Consider the following 26233-nt stretch of genomic DNA (forward strand, 5'->3'; position numbering starts at 1 on the left):
AGACTTTTAACTTCATTTGATTCTACATTTTCTTTCATGTATGGTGCCAGCCCCCCACCAGCACATGTTCTGTCCTTCCGATGTATTTTATACCCTGGTACTACTGCATCCCATTAATGATCTTCATTCCACCAAGTTTCTGTGATGCCTATTACATCAATATCCTTATTCAATAAGAGGCACTATAGTTCACCAATCTTATTATTTAGACATCACATTTGCATATAAGCACTTTAAAAACTTGTCAATATTTAGCTGTCTGCCATTACATGACGTAACTGAATGGGATTCTTTTTCATTTAACATCTCCTGGAGAAAAAAACAACACATTTTATATAAAATGGCCTTCAGAGTTAGAAGAACTCTAGGCCCCAGACAGTTGTTCCCCGAGGGTGCATCTACACAGCAGGACTTAACTCGAAATAAGCTATGCAAATTGAGCTATGTCAATTGTGTAGCTTATTTCTAAATTGAGAGCATTTACACAGCACTGATTCTGAAACAGAGCACTCTTCCTCTGACTTCCCTTACTCCTCGTACAAAAAGGGACAGTATTTTGGCACTGACACTTTGAAGTACCCCTTATCCCCCCAACTTGCTACCTCTATCTGGGGAGGGAGGGTGGAAAGACTAATTGACTATCCTATCGACTATCAAATAAGCATTTACTTATTGGATAGTCATCTAATCCTTCACATCCCTAGTTTGAAATGCACATAGTTATATAGAGGAGTTTGAGAGAGAAGAACAGAGGCACTAGTTGTCAAAAATTAATGCTATTTGTCTGATACCTCTGAATGTTCGCTGACATGGGTGACAGTTGAGAAAATGTGAACCAAATTATAATCAGACACATATTATGCTACTTTCTGATTTCTTTAAGCCACTAAGGGTATGTCTACACTGCCACCCTAGTTCGAACTAAGGTGGCTAATGTAGATATTCGAACTTGCAAATGAAGCCCGGGATTTAAATATCCCGGGCTTCATTTCTCTGTTCCCGGGCGGGCGCCATTTTTAAATGCCCGTAGTTCGAACTACCTGCCCATGGCTACACACGGCATGGACTAGGTAGTTCGAATTAAAGCTCCTAATTCGAACTACTGTTATTCCTCCTGCAAGTGTAGACATACCCTAATTTCTTTAGCCACTCTCATCATTGACATAGCAGGAGGGAAAGGAAGGGGGAAAATCTTAGTCTCTAGTGACCTCTCCAGGCAAAAACTACATTTCTTAACTCAGTTTCTCCCCCTCTAGCAGGGATATACCTTTCTTGGACTTGGGGGGCCAAGGGGCTGTTCCCTGGGCACGGTTCTCTCTGTCCCTCCCCTCTGAACGCGCAATGTTCCTTCCTAGTATCTAACAGCATCTCTACAATTCCTGCTCTCCAGCAGCATGTCTTCCTCCCCCCACTCCTGGATCACCCATAAACTGACTAAAAGGGAAACTTTTAACCATTCCAGGTGGTTCTTGATTGGCTACATGTGCCCCAATCAAACCTTACTGTCTCAACTGGTTCTAGCAGGTTCTAGATTGCCTTCAGGTGTCTTAAAATTAACCTGTGTCCACAGGTTAATGCAAGTTCTTGCTGATTGATTCAGAATCAAATCATCCACGGAAGATAATGTCAATTTATTAATCTTATTGCACTGTAAAAAGTTATGAAAATACATTTATTATATCAAAGCATAAAACTGTAATTAGTAAAATAATTCATGAGCAATAGTATGTTGTAAAAGAAATATCAGTGATCATCATGGTTTCCCAGGTTGTAGGTTTAGGCCTTTCAATAGAATATTAAATGGAAACAGTACTCTGCTTGAATTATAGATGTCTCAACACATTTAAAAAAAACAAATACATTAATAGTTTCAACTGTCACTACTAGTTCTCTAGTTCATGATAAAAAATGCAGCTAATTTAAAATCAATTAGCTTAACAATGAAAAAACCACTGATCAAGACTGAATACAGGTAGCTCATTGGCTGTAGCTGTATCAAGTTTTCTGTGCTAATATGATAAAAAATAATCTTATTGTTATATTCATGGAATTCTTATCTTTGCTAAATAAATGGCCACAGGTTGAATCTCTCCAATCTGGCACTCTCTGGTCTGGAAACATCCATGGTCCAGCATGATTTTAGTTAGCCAGATGTCCACTTATCATGGGTGTGGCCAAGGTTCCTGAAGTCCACCAAATTTATTTACTGCCACCAGTCCTGGCTCTCAGTGTTCTGTGCTGTTATTTAGCTCTAATTTACCCCAAATGTCCTCTTAAAGTCCAGTACACAGTGGAAGTGTTGGTAATGACAATATTGACCTTCCATGGTCCGGCAAATTCTCTGGTTCGGCACAGGTCAGGTCCTGAGTGTGCCGGACTAGAAAGGTTCAACCTGTAGTTAAGAATTCATGAAAATGTGACATGTACTCCACATATTATCAACAGTATTGCATAACTAGCAAGTTATCATATGTGACACTTAACATTCTCTGTTTTTATAATTTCATTGGTTATTAAACTATAGCATTAGAGTAAGAGCAAAAGATTAGTATTACTTACTTTGGTTCTCCTATCTTGATTCCAGGGTGTTGTGTATAGGCATGGGAATGTGTGCTGGGTGCAGATTTAAATGCCATGGGACAGATAGGACACTTGTAGAAGACTTCACAATGAGAACCCTGAATATGAGACTTGAGTGCAGCCACATCAGAGTACACAACATTGCAATGTACACAGCTGTAAGAGGGGGAAAAAAAGAGTCAAACTAACAAACACAAAAGCGTATTAACGTAAGTGGAATCAAAACTGGGTTTTAGGCAGGTCAAGGAGTGAGGGTTATGTATTCTATCTGATAAAATTATATGATTTTTGATTAACAAAGTACAAATCAGAGAGACAATGTGGGTGAGGTAATAGCTTTTACTGGGCAAATTTCTGTTGGCAAGAAAGACAACAGTTTCAATAAAAGAAATTTCCTCACCCATCTTGTCTAATATCCTGGGACCAACATGGCTACAATTATACTGGAAAGTACAAATCACACAGAACACATCCAACAGAAATAAAAGAGTTATAGACCTAAAAAAGAAAAAAATAATTAATTTGCAAGCTCTAAAGCCAAAGGACAAGATTTGATAATTGCATTATGCCAACAATAGACTAAATGGCCAATGAAATCTATTCCATCTTTTGATTATAAATAAGAACTTTTTAGACCCTACAGGTCCTACTAAATACATTTTTATTAGTAGTAGAAAATTGCATGAAAAACCATACTGCAATCTAGAAGCTACCAAAAAGGAAATACAACAAGAACATCAACTTGACTATATTTATTTAGGTTTAATTTTAGTGAAAATGTTTTCTTAATTAAGCGATTTTTTTCTTTATGTAGTCAAATCACTATCTGGCAAGAGATGAGTAAATAAATTCAGGGTGACTAAGTGGGAGCTTTACAATATGTTCTAAAAATCAGGTAGACATTATGAAAACATTTTCCTAAAATATATACCTTTGAAATGCCTTTCCACAATTCACTGTACAGTAAAGCAAGTAACATAAATTGAGTTAATATAAGAACACATGAATTTCTATACTGGATCAAGTATGTGGACTATATAGTCCAGTATCCTCTCTCCAGTACTAGGTACCTCAGAGAAATTCCAAAAATGCCTTGTAGTGGACAATTATAGAATAACTTGCTTTTAGGGAAAGTTTCTTACTATCCCCATTCTTTTGGAAGTTCACTTGAAGGTTTATATCCCTTCCACACTTTATTTCTATCTAATATTATTGATATTCTAGTTAGCTATATGAATGTCTAATCCTTTTGACATCCGCTATTCTGCTGACCTCAATTGTGGCAATGCGTTCCACAGGCCAATTATGCATTGTATTTGAAAACATATTTTATTGATCTTAAATTCACTTCCAATTTCATTAACTGTCCCCTTATTTTTATATTGAGAGAAAGATAAATTCACTCAATTTACCTTCACTATGCCATTTATTACTTTGTATCTATCATGTCTCTATCTGTTCATATCTTCTCTAAACTAAACAGTTCCTACCTTTTAAATCTCTCTTCTTATGGAAGATTTTCATTGCCTCTAATTATTTTCGTTACCCATCTCTGAACTCCTTCTATGTCTGTTATATCCTTTTAGAGATACGGTGATCTTATGGAAGAGAGATAGCATGATGATATAGGAAACAATATGCCGTTTTTCAGATATGGCAAGCCAAAAGAACTAGGAAACTTTTCAAAAAGTGAAAACACAATTTTTGAGCACTCATATCTCACAAACACATTGTCTCTGAGATACCCCAAACTTTCTAAAAAGCCTCTACTTCAGCTTAACAGAATGTATGTGAAATTTCAGGTGATCTGGCTTAAATCTGTTAAAGATGGGAGAAGCTCAAATGAAACATCTAAATGAAAACTACTGTTCATCTTAACTACAGACACACTTTTCTCTACAATACTAAGTTTTAAGTATCATCACTTTTTTTACAGTTAACTTCATATTAGTTCTACTTCAAATGGGCTAGTGGTATCACATTCAAGAGGAATTTTTTTTCTTGCCATGAGGATTTTTTCCCCTGTAAATAAAATAATCCACAAACATAAGCACTCACTGTTGACTACAGTCTACATATCTCCCTAAATACAGAAGTAGCTCTGCTGAAGATCAGGGTCCTCTCTCGTGGACTCACTGTTGCAGCATCTTTTTCTCCCTCAGCTTGAGAGGTTCCAGCTTGAGTCAGGTGAGCTGAATTTCCTCAGTTTAATTAGCTCATTCAAATAAGTTTAAATCACTGGCATCAAACAGCTTACTTAAATTATTAGATACTGTTATCCACCAGGAGGAAATGCATCCTTCTCCAAGAGAAAGTTTGGTGTTGATGAGGAGATTCTGATGATTCTAAGGAGCAAGAAGATGGATTTTGAATTGTCTGAGATAGTTTTGTTTTAGGCTCATCAAATGAGGAAGAGAAAAGAAACTTTGATACAGACTGTGCTGAGGGCAAGGATCAGATAGTTTTGCATAGGGTTTTAAAGAGAAATCCTGGATAAGTTAACACCATTGACCTGATTCATTGTGGAAAATAGGTGTTTGTTTGTTTTTTTTGGGTTTTTTTTAACTGTGAGGGGAGTCTTCTCACTGCTACGACATAGATAGGTATAATGTTAACTGATGAAACAGTTAGCATTAGTTTTACCAGTTAAGACACTTCAACTGTTAACCTGCAGGCCAGCTGTCCCACTGACCCCAACAGCACCCTGTCAGTCATCCCACTGACCCCAGCCCCAACAGCGCCTGCCCACTAACCTCAGCAGCTCCACTGGACAGACGGTCAAAGCAGCACCTGCCACACTGGCCAACCAACCAACATCAAACCCAGCCCCAGTTGCACTGCCTGGAGCAGCTTCAGCCCCAGCCCTAACTATGCCAGCCTGAACAGACCCAGCCACTTCAATCATCTGGCCAAAGCAGCCCCAGCCACGCTGACCAACCAACCCCAAATCCAACCCTGACCTCACCCAAGGCCTGGGCCAGCTGAAGTAGACCAGCCCCTCTCCCTTTAATTGGTTAACTGTTTAAACAGTATACTTTTAATTGTTTAAACTGTTAACTTTTTAAATGGTCTCTACGCCCTTACTATGGCTATATGAATAGAGGCCAGGTGTCTTTGAAAAAATCCCAGTTGCCTCTGAGTCCCACAGGTGACTGAGTTTATGTCTACACTACAAAGATAAATTGGAAAAAAATGCAATTTGCAATTGTCTTTTTCCAATTTACATCCGAAAGAGGCTTTTCCAAAATTTGGACCATCTATATGGGGCCAAGTTTTAGAAAAAAACCCTCTTTCAGAACATCCCTTCTTCCTCATAAAACGAGACTTACAGGGATGCTAAAAAAAAAGTGTCCGCTTTTCCGACTTTTTTTGGGGAAAAGCGGATGCGTTCCTTGGACGTGGAAGAACTTTTCTGGGATACCTCTGGTATCCCGGAAAAGCTCTGCAGTCTAGACATAGCCTGAGGTACAGGAAGGAAATGGGGATGGAAAACACATCAGAAACCTCCCCTTTCTTCCAAACAAACCTAATTACTCAGAAAGGAAAGAAAGAGAGAGAGAGTAATCCAGAGAGACTTTGGGGCAATGAATATTGGCCTGACCAACCCCGGTCACCAAAAACAGAAAGATTCTACCACAACATCTGCTTAGATACAGTAAAAAGACTTCTTCCTCCACTGAGCATGACCTTAGCAGAAAACATCTTACCCATTCTGATAACTGAATCATGTTTCCTTGAGGGGAAGATGCACTGTCAGCAGGTGGGACTCTAAATCACACCACTCTTATCTTTAGGAAGCCAATTAAGACAGATTGCAAGACTATACTGAAGTGCTATGCAAAAGCCTGCTGTAGGAGTTGGGGAAAGGGAAGCTATTCTGAGTTGTTGTCTTGGTACTGCTCTGAGTTTTGTTGGAATTATAGCAGCAGAGTTTCAAGGCCGCTTAGCGCCTTGATAATCCTCCAATTCTTGTTACTCTACTGACAGTTGCTTCCCAGCACAACATTTAAGGAAATATAGGAATTAAAAACTTTCAACAAAGAGCCAAAATATCAGACTGTTGCACTCTGGGACGGACAATGTGAATTGGTATTAAAAAAGTTTAGTTTGATGGTAAATCCAGCAGTGGGAACCTGGACTTCCCCAAATGGGGAGGAAGAATGAGAAAAAAAGAGAGAGAAAGTCTTCAACAGAGTTGCCTTCTGTATCTGACAGACTGGCAGAATACATCCATCGATGTTTTAAAGATACTCTAGCACTAATTAAAAAATTATTATGATTATTCAACTCAGACGATCTAAAAGTCAGCTTATGTCTTTTTTTTAAAGAAAATAAATTAGTAAAATGTCTGAATGTATTAGCTTAGAAACTGTATGCCTTAAATGTGACATTTCATGGCTGGATGAAATTAGCAGTATTGAGTATCATACATAATCATAGGCCCAAATGTATGGCTGGCATCTAGAAACAATTTTTATCCCAAAATGTGTAGTACAAATAGTACTGTAGCCATAAGAACTTTAAAACAATAAAGCAGCATTTTGTAAGCAACTGTCACAATAAAGGGAAACTATTTCAGTATAAGTTTGAAAAACACAGAAAAAAATTGCATATATATAACAGACATCATATTTAAATTACATGTATAATCATACTGACCGAAAACCAACTCTTCGTGTGTAGTGCAGGCAGTTCTTAGTGACGTGGGTCTGGAAGTGGACTGATCTGCAGATTGCTCCACATTCAGGACACGTATATGGGGATTTATGCTGATGAATTCTCTGGTGTGATGCAAAACTGCACTGATTAGGAAGCAGCATCTGGCAGATATTGCAAGTCTTCTAAATGATAAACCAAAATAGATAAAACAAATAGTTTGGTTTAACTATCTGACAAGCTTTATAATACATTAAAAAAAACATTTACATTTGTTATGGTTGGGATATAAACCAACAAGAGCCAACACATTCAAATGTTGGCTCTAGTTCTGGATCCCTTTGTTAAGATAGAGGCCTTTACATTGGACATTCTGGGACTGATATGAAGGCCACTTTACACACAACTCTGGCACTGTGAAGGAGCCTAAAGGTCCATGTCAAATATATTTGTAGTCTTTAATTCAGAATACCACAGGAAAATATACCCCACCAGTAAACAACTTGGATTGTTGTCTTTACTTTTACATCTCCTTGCTTTCTTTGTTTTTGTTTTTTTTAAATTGTAACATCCAGAGGACCACTTAATTGTGTGTGGAGGCAAAGTTGAGGTTAATTAACTTTCTTTTTTTTAAAGATGAATTAAAACATATTTACGCACAAAATCAGAATATTGTGTAGATATTGCATACATTAATATGAATATGAATATGAATAAGAATGAAATTTATGTAAAATATTTCTAAAGCTTTTCTTTGAAAAGGAGGTTCTATAAGTGCAATAGTCACTTTCTCAATCTCAAACATTTTGGTTTTCAAAATACAAAAAAAAAAATATTTTAGTACATGCTGATCACATGTCAAGTCAGAATCACTAATACTTTTTGGCTTCTCTGTGCCATTCCAGTGACGAAATGTAAATGATATAAATCAGATGTAAACACACGTTTAAAACGGGTTTATAGCTCCTTCGCATCATTGGAGAGGCACAAAGAACAAGAATGGTACCTGTGAACCAAGCCCATACATTACATAAATGCAAAATAGCATCTCTAAATTACTAGGCTACAAACCTGAACAGACTTACACACAGGCTACGTCTAGACTGGCATGATTTTCTAGAAATGCTTTTAACTGAAAAGCTTTCCGTTAAAAGCATTTTCAGAACAGAGCGTCTAGATTGGCACGGACGCTTTTACGCAAAAGCACTTCTTGTGGAAAAGCGTCCGTGCCAATCTAGATGCGCCTTTCCGCAAAAAAGCCCCGATCGCCATTTTCACGATCAAGGCTTTTTTGCGGAAAACTAATCTCAGCTGTCTGTACTGGCCCTTTTGTGCAAAAGTTTTGCGCAAAAGGACTTTTGCCCGAACGGGAGCAGCACAATATTTCCGCAAGAACACTGACAATCTTACATGAGATCGTCAGTGCTTTTGTGGAAATTCAAGCGGCCAGTGTAGACAGCTGGCAAGTTTTTCCGGAAAGCGGCTGATTTTCCGGAAAAACTGGCCAGTCTAGACACAGCCACACTGTATGTCTTTAATTACATGAGCAGTTCCAATGACTTCATCTGAACTGTTAACATGTTTACAATAGTTTCTGTCTATTAAGACTCCACAGAACAGAATTTCTAATGCCTCTTTTAAATACCTGGTTGGTTGTTTTTTTAAATAATAAGCTGGTTATAATAGACAGATAGATTGATCAATGCAAGGCTGAAGCTACAAGCCCCAAGCTAAATCCTGAAATTAAACTAGCACATCTATTAGTCCTTCATTATAAATCAAGCTATGATAACATAAATAATGGATAGCTCATGACCAGGGCTTCTGATACTTTTTGGCATTTCTATTTTTCTTCACTAAAAATAATTAATAAGAGTATGTAGGTCACTGTCAACAAGAAATGCAAGTGTTAAAATGTTCAATTTCTGTTCTAATGGATTTTAGACTCCATTTTTCAAAAGTGCCCCATGACTTTCAATGGGACTTATGTTCTTGAGTGACTACAGGCACTTATGAAAATAAAATTGATTCTCCTTTGTGATGTAGGTGATTTTGAAAATAGCGCTGTTGAAAACTTAACCTTTAGAGTAGGGATGTGGATGTTTTGCTAAAAAGCAAAATAAAAACTCCTCTGTCAATTTGTATTACAGATTTCCTGAAAATACCAATTAAACAAAATTCTAATTATAAAATACAGGTTGTACCTCCCTTCACCAGGACTCTCTGATCCAGGAACAAACCACAGAGCCCAAGTATAGGGAAGCCTGGCCACAGGACAGGAGCGTGGCAGGGCAGGGCCTATGACTCAGCCAGGAGCTGGTGTGTGGCGAGGGAGTGTGGGTGGCGTAGGGGGAAGTTCTGGTCCCAGCGACCGAGCAGTAGTAGGGGGCCAGTAGAGGCCGTGGAACTTAGGGTTGCCAGATAGTTTCAACAAAAATATCAGACACGCTTGACATAACATCACAATCTACATCACATCTTATTTAGAAAATACTGGACATTTATATTCTCAATTTGTTTCCTGAACAGAGAGCTCAAATATTGGACAGTCTGGTTCAAAACTGGACACCCGGCAACCCTAGTGGAACTCCATCCTTGGCTGTGGCCAGGGAGATCTGGCCCCAGCAGCAGAACTCCAACCCCAGCAACAGCCAGAGAGCTCTGGCCCAGTGGCAGCTAGTGAACTCCAGCCCAGGCAGCCACAGCTGGCCAGGCAGCAGCGGGGCCGGGCTGGAGCCCTAGCTGGAGGGCAGTGGTTCACCATGGGCAAGGGGAGGGACCTCTCCTGGTCCGGTAAATCCCCTCATTCGGAACTGAGGGTGTTGGACCAGGGAGGTACAACCTGTAATATAATAGAGAGTGTTTATTCTTGCTGTAAGAGTCTGTCCCCCTGAAATGGTGTGTACAATATGAAAATCCCTCTAATTCTGGATCATTTTCCATTAAATTATTTTGTGTTTAATAGTAAAGTGCAAAGCCGATTCTTTACAGTATGTTGCAATTATAGTTGTGACAGTAAAATCAAAGCTGTAACTGTAAACACAATAGTAGGAATGTTATAAGTAGTTTTCGTATGATGCAGACTTATCATTATGGTGAAATCCTGGCTTCATTAAATCTAATGGGAATTTTGCCTTTTGACTTCAGTGAGTCCAGAATTTGACCTGCAAAGGAACGCTTTTTTAAAGACACTATTTGTACTACTCTCTAATTTTAGAAACCTGTTAAGAGACAAAGTAAATTCAATTTTATTACTGTTATAATGCAAGATCTCAGCCTAAATGCTTTTGAGGAGTCATGCAAATCCAGAGAAAATTCTATAACATTTTATTTTAAAGAAGTATATTAACATGAAATATCTTGAACTTATCTACACTGAATCAGGGAGTTTATTTTTATGAAGCTCACTCTTTAAAATGCCCTCATTTTACACACACACTTCAACAAGCCAAATATTTGTTCTTAGTTGTCCCAACAAATAACTCTGGAAACATTGAATTATGACTTTAATTACTAATATAAGTAATGTAGGGTTTTAATTTTCTGTTCATCACAGACTTAAGGGCAAAAGCCTTACTAATTATAACTCTTTTAAAAATGTTCTTGCCAAATTTACTGTACTTCAGTACCACTGCCACAATTTATTTTTGCCATCTACGTATTAACAAGCAGTAACATAACAGTGAAGAATCTAGAGTATTCTTTGATTTCATAAAATGGCAAAACAAAACTTCTTATTCCAATAACAGAAATACATGGATTCTTCATATGCCTTCCAAAGTATCTATAGTTGCAGCAATATAAAAGAAAACTTTTTGTGGATGTTATGCCACAAAAAAGCCATTCACCATTACCAATCCCACTAAGCATTCCTCTGTTTCAGAAGTGACAGCAAGCAGTTTGCAGAATTAGTCTAACACTAATACTTCAGAATGTCACAAAACACCAGCAACACTAGTTGTCAAAGTAGGCAATTCACTACTTTAACAAGTGTAGAAAATATGTGTAATTGTAGCTGCTTACAAGAAGACACTACCAGTGAATTCTACAAGCCAACACTTCTGCTTAACACTTATAGGGCTTTAAAGTACGCCTGAACTTCCATGTCTATCTTTCCAACCAACATAAGAATAAAACATGATTTTTTTCTCAGTGTGACAAGAATTACATGTGTCCACTTAGGATCTAGAAATAAGGAACAAGAGATTTGGTCTGAGGGAAAATGGTGGTGAGGAGAAATAAAAACCCACAAAAGCAGTTAAGTCATAAGAGATATTGGCTACACAGCTTTCATCAGAGGTATGCAGTTACATCTCTTAGCCTAATATACCCAGATATTTTATTACTTCAAGTTCACTATATTTTCTACAAATTTCAATGTCACAATCCTGCACTTACACAAGTAGGCCCATTGAGTTTAATGGGACTAGTTCCACGAGTAAAATTAAGGCTTGTCTACACATTGTGGCAAATAATTCTAACCAATTATAATTTGTTAAGCACTCTAACTGCTCCATGTAGGACCTTGGGGCATGCTCTAAAAGGCACCTTCATTAAGTCCTATAATGTTGTGTAGACAAGCTCCGGTTCACATATTTATCTACAGTATTAGACAGTTTATTTCTGCTATGCTTTAAGTGGATCTTTCACAAAATAACAAGGAAAAGATCTTACAACATATGCAGAAGAACAGACAATTCAGTTAGGCCCATGGGCGGTTGTTTGTTTCTGGGTGTTTTTATGGATCGTTTTTAAAGGAAACCTTCTAACTCTTTCCGGGAAATATTTTTAAACATTGTTATCTACACTTAACCAAAACACACCACATTGTGCTAATTGCATTGCAAGAGTAGTTAAAAGGACACTGTGATATTTGGGTTTATAAATCAAGTGTTACTTTGCTTTCTATTTGTTTACAAAACCCACGTAATTCCATGTGTGCTTCCCTGCTCTACTGAAATCAATCCACTTTTAACAAATCAGTGCTAGATCCCACATTCTTGAGTAACTTTACAATATCAAGCCAGTGCAAAGTACAAGAAAAACAAAAGTCAACTAAGAAATACTATTTCTCTTTCAAGTTTCTAAAGGGATATTATAACGAGAGAAAAAATTAAAAATTATTAATAAATACCTAGACCATGTCCTCCTTCAACAAACAATATTCCCACAATAATGTTTACAGTGATTGATTACAGGGCACAAACACATATCTTGTCAGGAAAACATGTTATACTGTTACTAAAGTGGTAATGTCCACTGCTTTCATGTTGGGCATTTTATCTCGGTTGTAATACTACTGAATGTAATAATGCACACATAAAAAAAAGTGGGCTGAGAAACAAACCATGTCTGACAAAGGGAAAAAAACACAATAAATAGGAAAAAAATAGTTTTCTAAAGAGGATTTTGCAAAGAACACAGATTTATAACATTTAAAATCTATTGATTATCAATGTTCCTAAAAAATTAAAATTAAAAACTTTCTGCCATTGCAAGAGCTTACTGAAATAAAGGAGGCTAATGTAGCTAAAATGCTTGTATATTTTTCTTTTAAAGAGTATAACATGGCCAAACATTAAGGCCTTGTCAACACAAACTTTTAAAGAGGTTTTGTTATCATTTAGGCACAGCCATGTTGTTCACGTTATAATCAATACATTCAGGTTTGGGCCCCTTGGCAGTTTTTCAGCTCTCACATTTGTATGTCTGCACCTATCATTCTGTCTAATCATGTTTACATTAATGCAGTTTGGGGAAATTGGGAGGAAACAGCACAAATATACTTTGGCTTTTCCGTCCAACCTGGCAAAAAACAACCAACAAAAATGCCAGATGGACCGGCATTTTTCTCATGTGTTTCTGCTCAACTCTTTTCATTTTATCCTTACCTCATCCTCCTAGCCTACCTGCATGCTACATGTACTGTCTAACATATAGTTTCTAAGCTCTCTGGGGATCCTGTTACCTCTTTTTACCGTATCAAGCCCAATGGGGCCTTAATTGGGGTTCCTACACACTACTATAATATCAATAATAATAATGGATTAGGTACAAAAAAAGCCAACTGTATAGCAGGTTAGACCTCTGACAGGATTAGCTGACCAATTATGTGAATTTTAACTAAGTTGTACATGGGCACAAATATATTTAGAGTCAACCAGCAAATAACTGATTAAACACTCGGTTAAAAATTATAGTGGGACCTAACAGAGAAAATTCACCATTCCATCTTCTTCACCCAAAATCTTGAGTAATCAGAATTTATGTAGGGATCTATCTCTACAGCATTCAACGGATAGGAATTCACACTCAGCAACCCACATTAAGACCATGAGATTTCACTGGCGGCCTGTTGTAACTATTATCCCAGTTAATAGCTGGAATGGCCTCTACTACTGTGTCACATAGTTCACACAATCCTGGATTCAGTGTTTCCACGCTCATCTACCTATATATGCAAGACTACTTGAGGTCATGTGTACAAAGTGTTACTTCCCAGATAGCCCAGCCACACAATAAGTCATAAGTAATATGGAAGCCCTTTTAAAGCTATCTGCATTTGAACAATCAGAGGATTTCATACTACGTGCAAAGGCTCAGCAAGTCTGTCCCTATCCCTGTCAGTGCAAGATGAAAAATATTATACTCACGCTCCTGTCTCTGTTTATCTGAGTGTATTTTACTGGCTTTACATTCCCACATAATAGGAAGTTGCAATATGAAAGACAGACAAATGCTTTGAAATACAGTAGAATCCTTTTTAATTGGCACACCCCAAGGAAAATCCAAATATTCCAATTAAGCAATGGTCTCAATTATCAGAGGCTTATAGAATACACTGTGCATTGGATTGTTTCATTTTTATTTAGTAAGTTTATTTTATTATGCAATGTACACAATATTTAAAAATATTATAGTAGGATAAATTTGATTCATTTTAGCAACTATAAGAGAGAAAGACAGCAGTAACAAGTAAACAAATAGTCACAAGCTGGAATATATGCTAGCTAACACCATTTTATTATATATATGCTAGCTAACACTACTTTAACAACACTCTTATTTTCGGAAGGCCTGCAAAACACAGCGGGCACATCATTTAAATAGTTAGTGTGCCATTTATTCATTGCCTAGAGTCACTGCAGCACCCAACTAAGAGCCTAACACCCTTATGGCACTATAAGTAACAGAAATTGAAATCAAATCAAAGATAGAATCAACCATAAGACAATCATTTCCATTAAGTGAGTGTACTGTTAAGAAGGGTGCCAATTAAATGGATTCCATTGTATATTTAAATTCCAAAGCATAAAAAAGAATCACTACAAATTCTTAGTGAATATCATTACCATTTCAATGTCTCAGAGAACAATACTAAGATATCTAAATTTAAAAAAAATCTTAATTTAAAAAAAACCTCCACCACCCTTTATAGGTATAAACTTTAACATCTGGATTGAATAAAAATTTCCAAATAAAATATACTCTAATTCTGAGAACAATTACATTCTCTATTTTGTGCTTGCAGGGTTTTGTTTTGTTTTTTTCTATTTTTAAAATATTTTTCAACCAATTATTATTTATCTCAAATAAGGTATGAATGCTTAAGAGAAAGCAAAATACACATTCACATCTCCTATTCGTATTGCTGAAACACTGGAATTTAAACATAAGATACTCTACTTGTCCACTTGTGTCTGCAGCCTGCTGGAAATGTGTAGCAAGTGATGTCTCATCTTGGAAAACTTCATTGCACTCCAAACACTTTAGACTATGTCTACAGAGTTTTGATGGGTCTTCATCTAGAGGCATAGCTGGAATGATAGGTGTACTTGCTGGGGCTGATATTACTGTTCCAGTTATGCCAGACTGTATCTTGGTTACAGTATGTGTGCCAATTCCCACAGGGCTTTGAAGAGTAGAAGGTGCAACAGCATTGCTTGAAGGAGAGGCTATCATTTGATCTGCTGGGACTGGTTTTAAAATCAAATGGGAGCACTGCATTACAACTCCTTTCTCCTTATGTCCCCGAGCATGGGAAAGAAGACTACATTTATTATAGAAAACTAAATTTTTTGTACAATGGTTACATGTCACTTCAATTCGCACACTCCGTCTATCGTAATGCTGTGTCAGACTCTTTTCAAGAGCAAACGAATCACCACATTCCAAACACTTGTAACCACGTGTTGGTAATGTTATACCTGCATTAGCAGGAGGACTGAGGTTTGGGACGTAAACTGGGACAGGATTAACACTACTCAGCACCTTATTGAATGCTTCCACTACAGAACTCTGCAGAGAGGATACCACTTGGACTCGTGACACTTTTTTAGAAGGCTGTGTGGCTGCTGCAGAAATTATTGCCTGCTTTATTTGTTGTTGAGGTTTTGTTAGCACTTGGCGGAGTTCAGAGGTGGTTTGAGCACCTTGAGGCAGAAGATTAAGATTGGCAAGATGGACTGTCTTTGGCACAAGTTTAGCACTGGCAAGGCTTGATGCTGGCACCACAACAGTCTGCTGCTGTATAGCATTAGCAGCTTTAATAATGGCACTACTGGCACTTTGCACAGAAGCAGCAGATATTACAGTGGCTTTCACTGTAGTATTGTTAGCAAGCTTCAGATTAATAACTTGTGATCCTGCTGTTTTAACTGCTGAAACTGGGAGAAAGGCCGTAGCCACAGGTTTAATTGTGACCTGTTTGGGTGCAAGTTCTGCAGATGCAACTGCATTGGTGACAACTGCTGACTGGAGAGGTGCCCTCGGAGGAGATGAAAGAACAGCAGCAGAAGTTGGAGAAGACAAGAGAGATGTCATGGAAGCAACCATGGAAGCAGTTTGCTCTGTCTTTTTGCCAGAGTCCAAATCAACTTCTGGCAACACTCTTGTAACTGTTCTCTTGATTTCCCCAGAGGAAGTCTTGATGGTTTTTATGCGAACTTTTGGAATGGCAGGCGTTGACCCTGCAGGAGAAGATGGAGACCCTTTGCTACTGTTTTCACTTGATATACTTCTGGGACTATCAGGTTGTTTTATAGATGGTTTTTTAGCACCATCAATAAGACTCTGAGACTCCGGTGATTTCTCAATAGCTCGGGGACTTTCATTCATGTCTTTTGGTAATGGAGAAGATTCTCTTGAAGTAGTTTGTAATTCATTACTGGTATCTGTAGCTGCCTTTTTAGCACTCAGTGCTGCAATTGCAGCAATACATGAAGAAAGCTTTGCTGATGACTTTGCTTTGGACTGTGAAATGCTGGCAAGATTTGTTTCACCTTTTTCAGTACCTAATTTTCCATCAAGTACTCTGTTTTCAAGCAGCTTTTCAGAACTATCTTTCAGCAACTTGTCCTCTATTTTTCTGGCTTTGAATGGTTCATAGACACTTAAGTTAACAGAGTTTGTTTCTGTGTCTCTTTTAACAACTTTGTTTTTATCTAGATTACTTGAAGCTGGAATTCCAGATTTAATCAAGTTTTCCCCTCCCAGTGTCTTTAGTTTTTCATATTCCTGTTGAGAAACTGATCCTGTTAACACATTTGCTCTGAAATTTGCATGCATCTCTTCTTTATCTGGAGGATCATCCACTTCTATTTTTTCATCATCATCAAATTCTTCAGCACTGGAGATTGGGCTAAACTGGTTGAAAGCTGAGTCTTTCAGAGTAGCCTCAGACACTGATGCCTCTTCTTTCAGACACTTCCCTTCATCTTTACCATAACTTTCAAGAGCAGATACTGTTAGAAAACCATTATGCAAGCCATTGCCTGTAGAATGGTGGCCATCTTTATCCACTCCTTCAGAAGAATCAATATTACGTACATTTTTCACAATGACGCTCACACCAACATCAGATGATGATGGCACATGAGAATCTTCATCTGTATGAGCATTCTGTTTTATGTGGCTTTCATGATCATCATGTCCAGACTCAATAGCTGCTTTAGGATCTACCATGTCTGGGATGTCAAAGGCTGCAAGAAGGTCATCAAAGTCGGGGGTCTTCATATCCCCCATGGTCATGTATTTATTTGGAAGCAAATCTGTAAAAAGAGCAAAAAATATTTGTATCAGTTCTTGACACAGCAAATCAATATTTTAATATATACATATTAATAAAAATAATGTCCCTATACATAGTTGGCTAATGGTTTTGTGATGTATTACAGTCATGGGTGAAATAAGTGTTGTATAGAAATGTTATAAATCAGTTCCTTTTCAGAAGTTAGAAATTATGCAGTAACTCACCAGGTCCAAGCAAGCAAGCCAAATGCTTACAGTGAGACCAGCACAAAAGAAGTCCTTTGGGGTTTATAATTTTTTGTTTTATTTTATTTACACTTTCCTTTCAAAGGCACCCACTCCTGTGCTTAAAGCCACACACCTCTACATTTTGGATCTTAAAAACCTAAATTTCTTGGATATTTGCACTTTTCACTATTAGTTAAACCAGTGAAAATACACAAAGACTATAAATAATATGCACTCTTAAAAATGGTATTGTATCATCACACTATCCTCTATATTACTTGGTTGTATTTTAATACTCCCACTGAACAGAATACTCCATTTTAAGTATAGCTATGAAACAGTTTCCATCAGGATAAATTCCAATTTAGTATATTTAGGTTGGCACGTTCAGCTAAAATGAAATAGGCAAAGTAGAGAGTGAAATGGGTTGCACACTATTTGATTTTTACTGACCGAGACAAAATGTGTGAAATCAAATCTTTTACTGAATCAAACTCCGATTATGAGACAAGCGTCTGTGTGACACAGAGCTCTTCTTCAGGTCTGAAATAGGATGTTAGATATCGATTACAGGTCGTCTCCAGCAGACCAGGGGCACCGGGCGGGTGCCAGAGCAAAGCCTCAGTAGCGCGGGGAACCGCCGCTGCTGCCGCTTCAGTCTGGGTGCCTGTGGTCTGCTAGGGACCGTCCCCAGCAGACCACAGGCACTGGGACTGAAGCCGCAGCCACGGCGGGGTCCCGCGCCTCTGAGGCTTTGCCAGAGCAAAGCCTCAGAGGCGCGGGGAACCGCCGCTGCTGCCGCTTCAGTCTGGGTGCCTGTGGTCTGCTGGGGACGGTCCCCAGCAGACCACAGGCACCCGGGCTGAAGCCGCAGCCGCGGGGGGGTCCCGCGCCTCTGAGGCTTTGCCAGACCAAAGCCTCAGAGGCGCGGCACCCCGCTGCCGCTGCGGCTCTGCTCCCCGTGTCCCTGGTCTGCTGGGGCGGGGGGGCGCAGCTAGTGTGCTTCCCCCCCCCCAGCAGACCAGGCTTTTGTTTTGGACTCTGGGGCAGAGCAGCTGGGGCGCTGCCGATTGGTCCTGCAGCGCCGCTCTGGGCACTACTGGACCAACCCGGCAGCACCCCAGCTGCTCTGCCCCAGGTCCTGATTCAGCCGCTGCTGGTCAGTTTCAGCAGCGGCTATATCAGGACGCCTGGGGCAGAGCAGATGGGGTGCTGCTGGGTTGGTCCAGTAGCACCGAGCGGTGCTACTGCAGCAACCCAGCAGCACCCCAGCTGCTCTGCCCCAGGCGTCCCAAGTCAGCTTCTGCTGAAACTGACCAGTGCTGACTACAGGAAGCCCCAGGCAGAGTTGCTCTGCCCCGGGCTTCCTGGAATCAGCTGCTGATCAGTTTCAGCAGCAGCTGACTTGGGGACGCCTGGGGTTCTTAAGTTGATTCTGTATGTAAGTCAGAACTGGCGGTCAGTTTCAGCAGTGTCTGAATCTGGACGCCAGTTCCGACTTACATACAGATTCAACTTAAGAACAAACCTACAGTCCCTATCTTGTACGTAACCCGGGGACTGCCTGTACTTTAATAATCATGTAACTGCATCAAATCTTAGCAGTCACACAATTATTCAATAGTCCCCAGGAGCGGGGCTGGCAGCCAGTGTACTCACAGCTCCACTCCCAGGGAGCCCCGCCACCCCATGCTGCTGCCTCTTTATGAGAGGCAGCAGCTTAGGGTGGCAGGCGGGAACTAGTCTGCAACGGGAGCCAGTTTAAAAACCAGCTCCCTGCGCAGACCAGCTTCTGCCTGCCACCCCACTCGACTGCCTCTGATAGAGAGGCTCCCCTGAGCACCAGCTCCTGCCTGTCTCCCCTCCCGCTGCCTCTGTGGTGGTTCTGCGGAGCTGGCTCCCCTTATATATTGGCTTCCACCTGTCCTCCTCTCCACCCCACGCTGGTACATAGAGGCGCAAGAGCATGAAAGGGCCAGTGGCTCCACGGGAGCTGATACGTGCAGGCAGCTGCTTTGAAAGCTGGCTTCCTGCGTGTACCGGCTCCTGCCTATCAGAGGCAGCAGCACAGGGATGGGATGTGTGGAGGGCAGCTCCATAGGATCCAGCGCTCGTGGGGAGTCAGCTTAAACGCTGGCTCCCCACTGGCACCAGCTTGCACCTCTCCCCCCTTGCTGCCTCTGATACAGCCCAGGCTTATCGGTTAATCATGTAGTCAACTACACGTTGACATCCCTCGTCTAGAAATGGTACTCAGAGTGTAATAGCACAAAACAACATCAAACTATCTGTGAAACTCTGAGTACCTTTCCCAGACCGGAGGCAAAGTGATGTGTAGCTTGGCAGTTTCTCTGTCACCAAGGCTGTGTCCAGACTCAGGGGTTTTTTCGGGAAAAGTAGCCTTTTTCCGAAAAAACTTCACCTGCGTCTAGACTGCAGCCGCGTTCTTTCAAAATTAAATCGAAAGAACGTGGCTTTTCTTTCGACGGCGGTAAACCTCATTTCACGAGGAAGAACGCCTTCTTTCGAAAGTGCTTCTTTCGAAAGAAGGCGTTCTTGAATGTAAATAGGGCTTCTTCGAAAGAGAGCATCCAGACTCACTGGGTGCTTTCTTTCGAAAAAGCGGCTTGCTCTTTCGAAAGTTCCGCGTGCAGTCTAGACGCTCTCTTTCGAAAGAGGCTCTTTCGAAAGTATCTTTCGAAAGAGCCTCTTTCGAAAGAGGCTTGCAGTCTAGACATAGCCCAACAGAAACTGGTGTCAAACACCACCTGGTCTCTCAAATATCTGGGGACCTACATGGCTACAGCAACAAAGCTTATCTAGTGACTGAATCAATTAAGGTTCAGAGAATCTACAGTTTTTGGCATTTCAACTATCTTAACAGTAAGCAGGTAACCTCAGTAAACAATTTCCCAGACTATTTTTCAGTCACCACGTATGGTCCTAATTCTGCAAAGAATTATAACCATGTAACTTTCTGTTTCACCTATGCCCCCCACCCTTGCAGGTTAAAATTCTGTTAGCTGAACTGCTTTTAAATATAGCATACCAACACTCTTTGCTTGACCAGTGGATGTAATGCAGAAATATTTTTCAGAGGACCTTTAAACAAACACATCCTAGACTAAAACACAGTATTGGCCTCATTTGTGAAGTAATGATATCTAGGTAGACAAGCCAGTTTAATGAAAAAGGAACATTTTTGGCTATAAGGGAGCATACCCTGAGGTTGTAACACAATAGCAAAAACTTTCTAATCTGTTGTTCTTTCTAATCTGTTTGTCCTGTCAATTTCCTCATAAACACAAGTTGTACCTTTCTGAAAACCCTATAAGAAAGAGTCAGGAGCTTGAATTTAGAGGTATGCTTATTTCCTGTTCAGGATAGGCAGAGGGCTCTGTTTGCTATCATTAAATCAGTTGTTTGAAAATATACAATTAAAAGGGAGTATCAAGTCTTGTCATATATAGTTAACAAGAGTTAGGATGATTCAGACAATGCTGCCACATCTACAAGAGGGGTCCACGGCATGGGGCTCCCATCTGAGACAGAATGAAGTACCAGTGACAAGTTTATTTCTTGTGCTTCAGTATTTCCATGGGTTTGCAGAACAGCTGCTACTTACTGAATGAAGGTTCTCCAGTGATACTGCAAGATGCTGAAGTTATTAATGAGTACAATCAATTTATCATTAGGGAAAATCACATATTCTTCTTTATTTCTATTGACCAGAAATCTTCACTCATTACTCGCTACACTACTGTCACAAATACAGGTATCTGGTCTAAACACTGTATCTAGACTTCACTTTCCTTCTTCCCCCTTTCCGCCCCCCTCTCTCCCCATGGTCACAGCATAGATGTCTGAGGTAGAAAGAGGAAAGATGCTTATTTATTGAATTTTGGGCCTTGTAGGTAAGAAGAATAAAATAACGTTGTAGGGGGCCCAGCCTTGTTAGTGTTAACCCCAAACAAAATACTACATCACAGACAGTTGAAATCCAACTGGAAGATGTTGCTGTTGGAAAGCTGCAGTAGCTCTCAACTATTCCACTGATGACCCAACTAGAGAAAAACAGGATGCTGGACACCAAATTCATAGGCTTTCCTAATTATTGGCACCTATTTTCCAGATCACCCAGAAGGGCTCCACAGAACATAGTCAGAAAAGATCAAGGGGCTACAGAATAGGGCTACATTTCATATAGACAAGGTTGAGCTGCAACAGAATTGTTTGCTTGTGACATTTAAACATATGTGTTCAGTTTCTGTAACTCATTTTTATATCAGATAACTCAGCTCCCTGAGAAGTTTTTAAGATGTGCTGAGGTGGAATTTTTACAAATGAACAGACCCCATTCATTAAGTACAAGTGTTTGGGAACAAAACACATTTCTAATAGCTGTGTTTGGTGCACTGATAAACTGGTGATGGACACCTTCAAACCACAGACAGATAATATAAAAGTCTAAAGACAAGGCAAATTGCCAACTTGTCTGTTCAGAGACTTAAGGGTCCAATCTGCCACTTTTGAAACCCACATTTCTACTATTCCACTGACAGCTGCAAGTATCAGGCAGGAAGTTTCCACCCATCTACACTACATATAGGACTGCATATATGTCCAGATATCTTACTAATGTTTGGGTGTTTACATTCCTCTGAAGCAACAAATTCCCCTGAATGCTCTACAGGGCCTAATGCAACTTTAGTTTGATCTAATATAGCACACCTATACAGTGCTGTGAAAGTCAGGAGACAACCTTGTGCAGCTCAGTAATTTAGCTTTCATGTGGCAGGCAGTCATCTGCCAAACACATATGCAAGTCTACTTGTAATAGGGCTCCGTAAGGATTTGGGGAGCCTGGGAACATCAGCACTTCTACTGCACATCACTCTTGAAGAACTAACAACTAATTCCATGTCAAGATCTGGTTGACAGTTTTTGACAATGGATTTTGTTGTTTGGCAGACAACAAAATGAGGCTAGAGGCTTTCCCAGGGATTTAAAAGTAAAGTTTTAATATAAATGAGAATGTTAAATGTTGTAATTTTTTAATCTAAGCAATTTTTATTTTGTACACAAACCATGACAAAACTTTTTAAAAAGAGTAACACTGAAATTCCTCACTACTAAAAAAGCTCAGCCATCACTAAATTAAATTTACTAATCTGTCACTTCAGATCTGTTCAGCTGCCATAGAATTTGCAAATGCTACTGTGGAGATAAATAATCTTTTCTTCACAGTTGCAGTACAGGATTTCAAAAAATCTTTTGGCTCTGATAGAAGAGATTTTGGTCATCCATTTTCGAAACAGTACACAAAGAAGTGAACATAGCTAGAATTGTCAAGGACAGCCTTTAAGGGACCTATAATCCATATTGCAATAGCTATTAGAGGGATAAAAGAGCTAGAAATACAAAAGAATACAGGATACCAGCATTATATTTAAAACATTGGATGACAGACACACGTCAACGAAGAAAACAGTGCAGTGTAAAGAATCAAGATCAGAAAAGTGAAAGGAGTGACTGACCACAATTAGGGGGTAGTTTTGGTGCAAAGAGGAGGCAGGGGATATGAAAATGAATTGAGAATGTTGTAGGAAACAAAGTCATGAAGAAATAAGATCGCAATTTCCTTGCTATGTTGAGAGACTAAGGTACACATAGTTAACTTGGGGATTGGTCATGGTTTTGTTTTGGAGACGAAGAGTGTTATGATGGCTGTAACTTTGAGAATTAACAGTGCACTCAAAAACAGGAATGGTGAATGACAGAGATGGTGATAGAGAACACTGTACAGGATAGAGAGAAGAAATGATTCTCTTTGTAGAAGTGATGTCATGTAATGAGGGCAATGATGCCAGAGAAAGAGGAACAAGTTGTTGATAGCTACAGATATAAGAATTAAAAAGGTTTTCACAAATATATCAGAGGAAGGAGAATACTTCCAGTGAGAAAAAAAAGATTCATATGAAATGAAGATGACTAAAAATTAAGATTAAGATTTAAAAATGGAAAAGCATATGAAACCAGTTTTAATACCTATCTTTAGCAAGAAAAAGAAAGTTTGTGCAATTAGGAAATAATAAAGTTGTAAAAATGCATATAAATAAAAAGCAGAAATTTGGGTGAAAACAGGGTAGATAAAATGGTTTTTTTCCCCCCAATTAAAAAAACCCTGAACTTTTATTTAAATTAAATATGCTGGGGGTTTTAAGCTATTTAAAATTGATTTGCTACTGGGAACCTATATTAAGAACTAGACATATCATATTTAAATCATGTAAATGAAATACAAAAAAATAACATTCAACACCAACTGGAGAAAATTACTGGCTGAGCACCTGGATATCAGATTGCTGAAGTGCTAAATCAACTTTTGACAGATGTAGGATATTTTGCAGAAGCAGATAAAATTTCTTTATTTCAATGTATTCAACTAGCTCAACTCAATGACTAGTTCATTCAAAGTTAAGGAACCGCTTATTTATTTTCCTTTCCAATGTATTAAAAGAAAAACCCACACACCACTAGGTATGAGAGGATGAGAGCTACTCATTTTCAAATCTTGAAAAACATGATGACCAGAAACAATCAGTTCAATTCACTAACTAGAGAAAATATTCATTTGTTAAATAAATCCGTTAGTTTACAATGTAGACATTTTTTGGTAACCTTTGTTATGTTTTGTTTTGTTTGCACTTTTATTTAACAAAGTTTTAAAATGTTTTTGTGCATTTGTAAGTGAACTGAATTTCTATCCAATTAAAACTTGACACAAATCACGCGATAAAAATCAATCATCTAGTAAATACGAAATGTGTTATTCACCATTTTCTAACACATACAAAATATAAGAAATAAGAATCTGAATAAATATAACTTAAGCTTTCTATAAAAGCTTAATTAATGTGTACATTTTTCTGGTTTGCAAAAAGAAAGATGAAATTGCATATGAAGGCTACAATCAAAAGGTGTCAACAGTTAACAAGTAATGTGAATGAACCTTTCTTTAGGAAAATAAACTAAAAAGTACAAATTCAAAACTGATTAAAATTAATTATTTAAATCGCAATTAAAGATCACTGCTTTCATTTAAATATATCCACCCTTCTTCAAAAGAATGAATATACAATTGTATCTCATTAAGTAATATTTTTCTAATCTGTATTTCTTGATTCAGGATGATTCACCTTCTCACTAAAGACTGGTAGCAGAATACTGTACTCAAGAATCAATATTTCCCTATTTATACAAAACATACTGGTATACTGTGGATTATAAAACACAAATATTCAAAATTAATTTCTGCAAAATTTAGTTCCAGCCATGAGTATGAATAACTGAATTCCACCATATTCAAATCTGGTAGTCCAAATAACATACTTAAGAGTGTTAAGGAAAGTATAACTTAACTAATCATTGACAGTTATTTCTGAAAAGCCAGAGAACTAGGGAAGCAGTGAATCCTGGAAATGTTTGTTTGTCTCGTTGTCCAAAAGATAAGAAATATGACTCTGGTAACTTATTCTGGAAAGTGAGATTTCTGTCCCTAATGAAAGAAAATTGAACAAATACAGTTAAACCTGTAGTAATTGACCACTTAGGCACCCAACAGAAAAAGAAGTCTCTTAAAACAATGGACTTTTAATGAAGATGGCTGAGAGTTCTATTAAAAAATGTTTTGCGCTACAAAAAAAATTAAATCATATAGATGATATAAAAATAATCTGCCTTTTAAAACATTTAATACAAATGCAATGCTCACATTATTTTAAAAATAGATTTTAATGTTAAAAAGTAACCTGCAGCTGAAGCACTGACTTAACTGTATGTTATCTACACATTCCCTAGGGCTACGTCTAGACTGGCATGATTTTCCGCAAATGCTTTTAATGGAAAAGTTTTTCCGTTAAAAGCATTTGCGGAAAAGAGCATCTAGATTGGCATGGACACTTCTGCGCAAAAGCACTTTTTGTGGAAAAGTGTCCATGCCAATCTAGACGCGGTTTTGCGCAAGAAAGCCCCGATCGCCATTTTTGCCATCAGGGCTTTTTTGCGCAAAACAGTTTTTAGCTGTCTACACTGGCCCTCTTGCACAAATGCATTTGTGCAAGAGGGCTTTTTCTCGAGTGGGAGCAACATAGTATTTGTGCAAGAACACTGACAATCTTACATTAGATCGTCAGTGTTCTTGCGCAAATTCAGGTGGCCAGTGTAGATAGCTGACAAGTTTTTCCTCAAAAGCGGCAGCTTTTGCAGAAAAACTTGCCAGTCTAGACACAGCCCATATGAAATGTTAAATATCGGTTAATTGAATAGTCAAATAACCTCATGAATTCTTATCAATTAATTGACTATTCTATAGTCCCCGGGAGGCAGAGCTGGCAGCCTCACTCCTGAGGAGCACCCTGCCACTCCACATTGCTGCCTCTGATACAGAGGCAGCAGCACGGGGTGCCAGGCGGGAGCTGGTCCGCAAGGGGAGCCAGTTTAAAAACCATCTTTCTGTGCAGATCAGCTGCCTGCCGCCCTAAGCTGCTGCCTCTGATAAAGACCATAACTGAGCCGGGCTGTCGCCCACCTGGCTCCTAACACAATTTAAATGCAGAGCTACAGCAGGGGTAGGTCCCGGAACTGGCACAAGCCAGGACTGAGCCAGGCTGCTGGCTGGCCTGCCAAAAAATTTACTGACAGGACGGAAATGCGTGTAGTCTATAGAATTAACCTATAA

At 38.9% G+C, this 26233-nt stretch overlaps 1 protein-coding gene across 17 annotated transcripts in view; it reads right to left on the reverse strand.

Moving 5' to 3' along the window:
• Positions 1 to 26233, reverse strand: part of ZNF532 (zinc finger protein 532) — a 99056-nt gene that overhangs the window by 34750 nt on the left and 38073 nt on the right. For all 17 annotated transcript variants that reach the window (XM_075932609.2, XM_075932607.2, XM_089779446.1 and 14 more), the window contains 3 exons: positions 14923 to 17285; positions 7240 to 7421; positions 2560 to 2736 (listed from right to left, as the gene is read on the reverse strand). In XM_075932609.2, coding sequence (XP_075788724.1) covers positions 2560 to 2736; positions 7240 to 7421; positions 14923 to 17265 — 2702 coding nt within the window. In that variant the 5' untranslated portion in view covers positions 17266 to 17285. The remainder of the gene's footprint in view (positions 1 to 2559; positions 2737 to 7239; positions 7422 to 14922; positions 17286 to 26233) is intronic.

Source organism: Pelodiscus sinensis, chromosome 6 (assembly GCF_052426305.1).
Source record: "Pelodiscus sinensis isolate ZL-2025 chromosome 6, ASM5242630v1, whole genome shotgun sequence".
In the NCBI taxonomy this organism is placed as follows: Eukaryota; Metazoa; Chordata; order Testudines; family Trionychidae; genus Pelodiscus; species Pelodiscus sinensis.